Raw genomic sequence first — 1,004 nt, 5'->3', positions numbered from 1 at the left:
GACGTGCAATCCACAAAGTGCAAGGATGACGATCTGATGGCCACAGATGAAGTATGTGACGAGTTAAGTTGATAAGATTTATCATAAGTTTCGGGCGGGACGATGCGATCGAGCCTGTGTTTGCAACTGTTGCCGCCATCATGGCGGCGCCAAGAACTGAACTCATCGCCATTGAGCTCTCGAGAAAAGGCTAACTTGAGTAGTGGAGTAATTGGATCTATCTAATAATAGGGATGGCCATAGCTCGGCCCGAGCAAAAGCACGCCTGCCCATCATCGTTGCACGCAAGTATACTGCCCCAGAGTGAAGTCAGAATCAGTTTGACGATATGATCAACCAGATTTGAATCGTCATATGGACGGACGTATGTTTAACATACTCTAACAAGATTTACCATACCACCTATACTGGTTATGATAACCGAAAGTCAGCATACTGGGATCACTGATGGTCGAGACTTTAATCCCAGAAGAGTATGGATAGGGATTCATGCCTTGACTAGAGCGGTGAATTTGCCCAGCACCTTAGTTTGAATGGTATGACTGGAAGCAGAGTAGATGAACTTTTGCAGATCAGGCTCCTGGAGTTGAAACCTTGGACAGTTCGATCTGACAACCGCTAGAAATTTCCGGTAATGGCCCAAGGAGCCGCCATCAATATTGAATATATCGAATCCTGTCTTCTTCACCATCAAGTCATCCGAATATTTCCAATCCTTCTGCCCACATTTGCAGCTCAGGATGAGAGGAAGCTCCGTGTCTTCCGGTTCGCCGAAGGTTGCTTCAACAGTAATATCGTCAAGAACCTTAGAATAGACCCCCTTGGGTGGGGGAGGTCTCGCTGCGGACTGAATAGTCAATAGAGCGATGATGACATTAACGAGGAGCAGCTGGATCATAATAGCCATCAGGGTGTATACTGAAGAGAGGCGACATATAAAAACTTGGTAACCGAGTCCATGATGGGCTTCAGAGAGGACACCATATGCTGCTGTCCGGTGCATG

The 1,004-nt window shown here is 46.8% G+C and overlaps 1 protein-coding gene across 1 annotated transcript; it reads right to left on the bottom strand.

Moving 5' to 3' along the window:
- Window positions 1–487: 487 nt before the first annotated feature.
- On the bottom strand, window positions 488–907 carry Pmar_PMAR000329 (hypothetical protein; the record flags this gene model as incomplete). The annotated part of the gene is made up of 1 exon (XM_002779468.1): window positions 488–907. One exon carries the CDS (start codon window positions 905–907, stop codon window positions 488–490), a length of 420 nt encoding a protein of 139 aa, XP_002779514.1.
- Window positions 908–1,004: the final 97 nt, after the last annotated feature.

The sequence above is a fragment of the Perkinsus marinus genome (genome assembly GCF_000006405.1).
Source record: "Perkinsus marinus ATCC 50983 genomic scaffold scf_1104296947102, whole genome shotgun sequence".
Taxonomy (NCBI): Eukaryota; Perkinsozoa; order Perkinsida; family Perkinsidae; genus Perkinsus; species Perkinsus marinus.
Note: the sequence above shows the minus strand (reverse complement) of the source record. Positions and strands in the feature narration are given on the sequence as shown.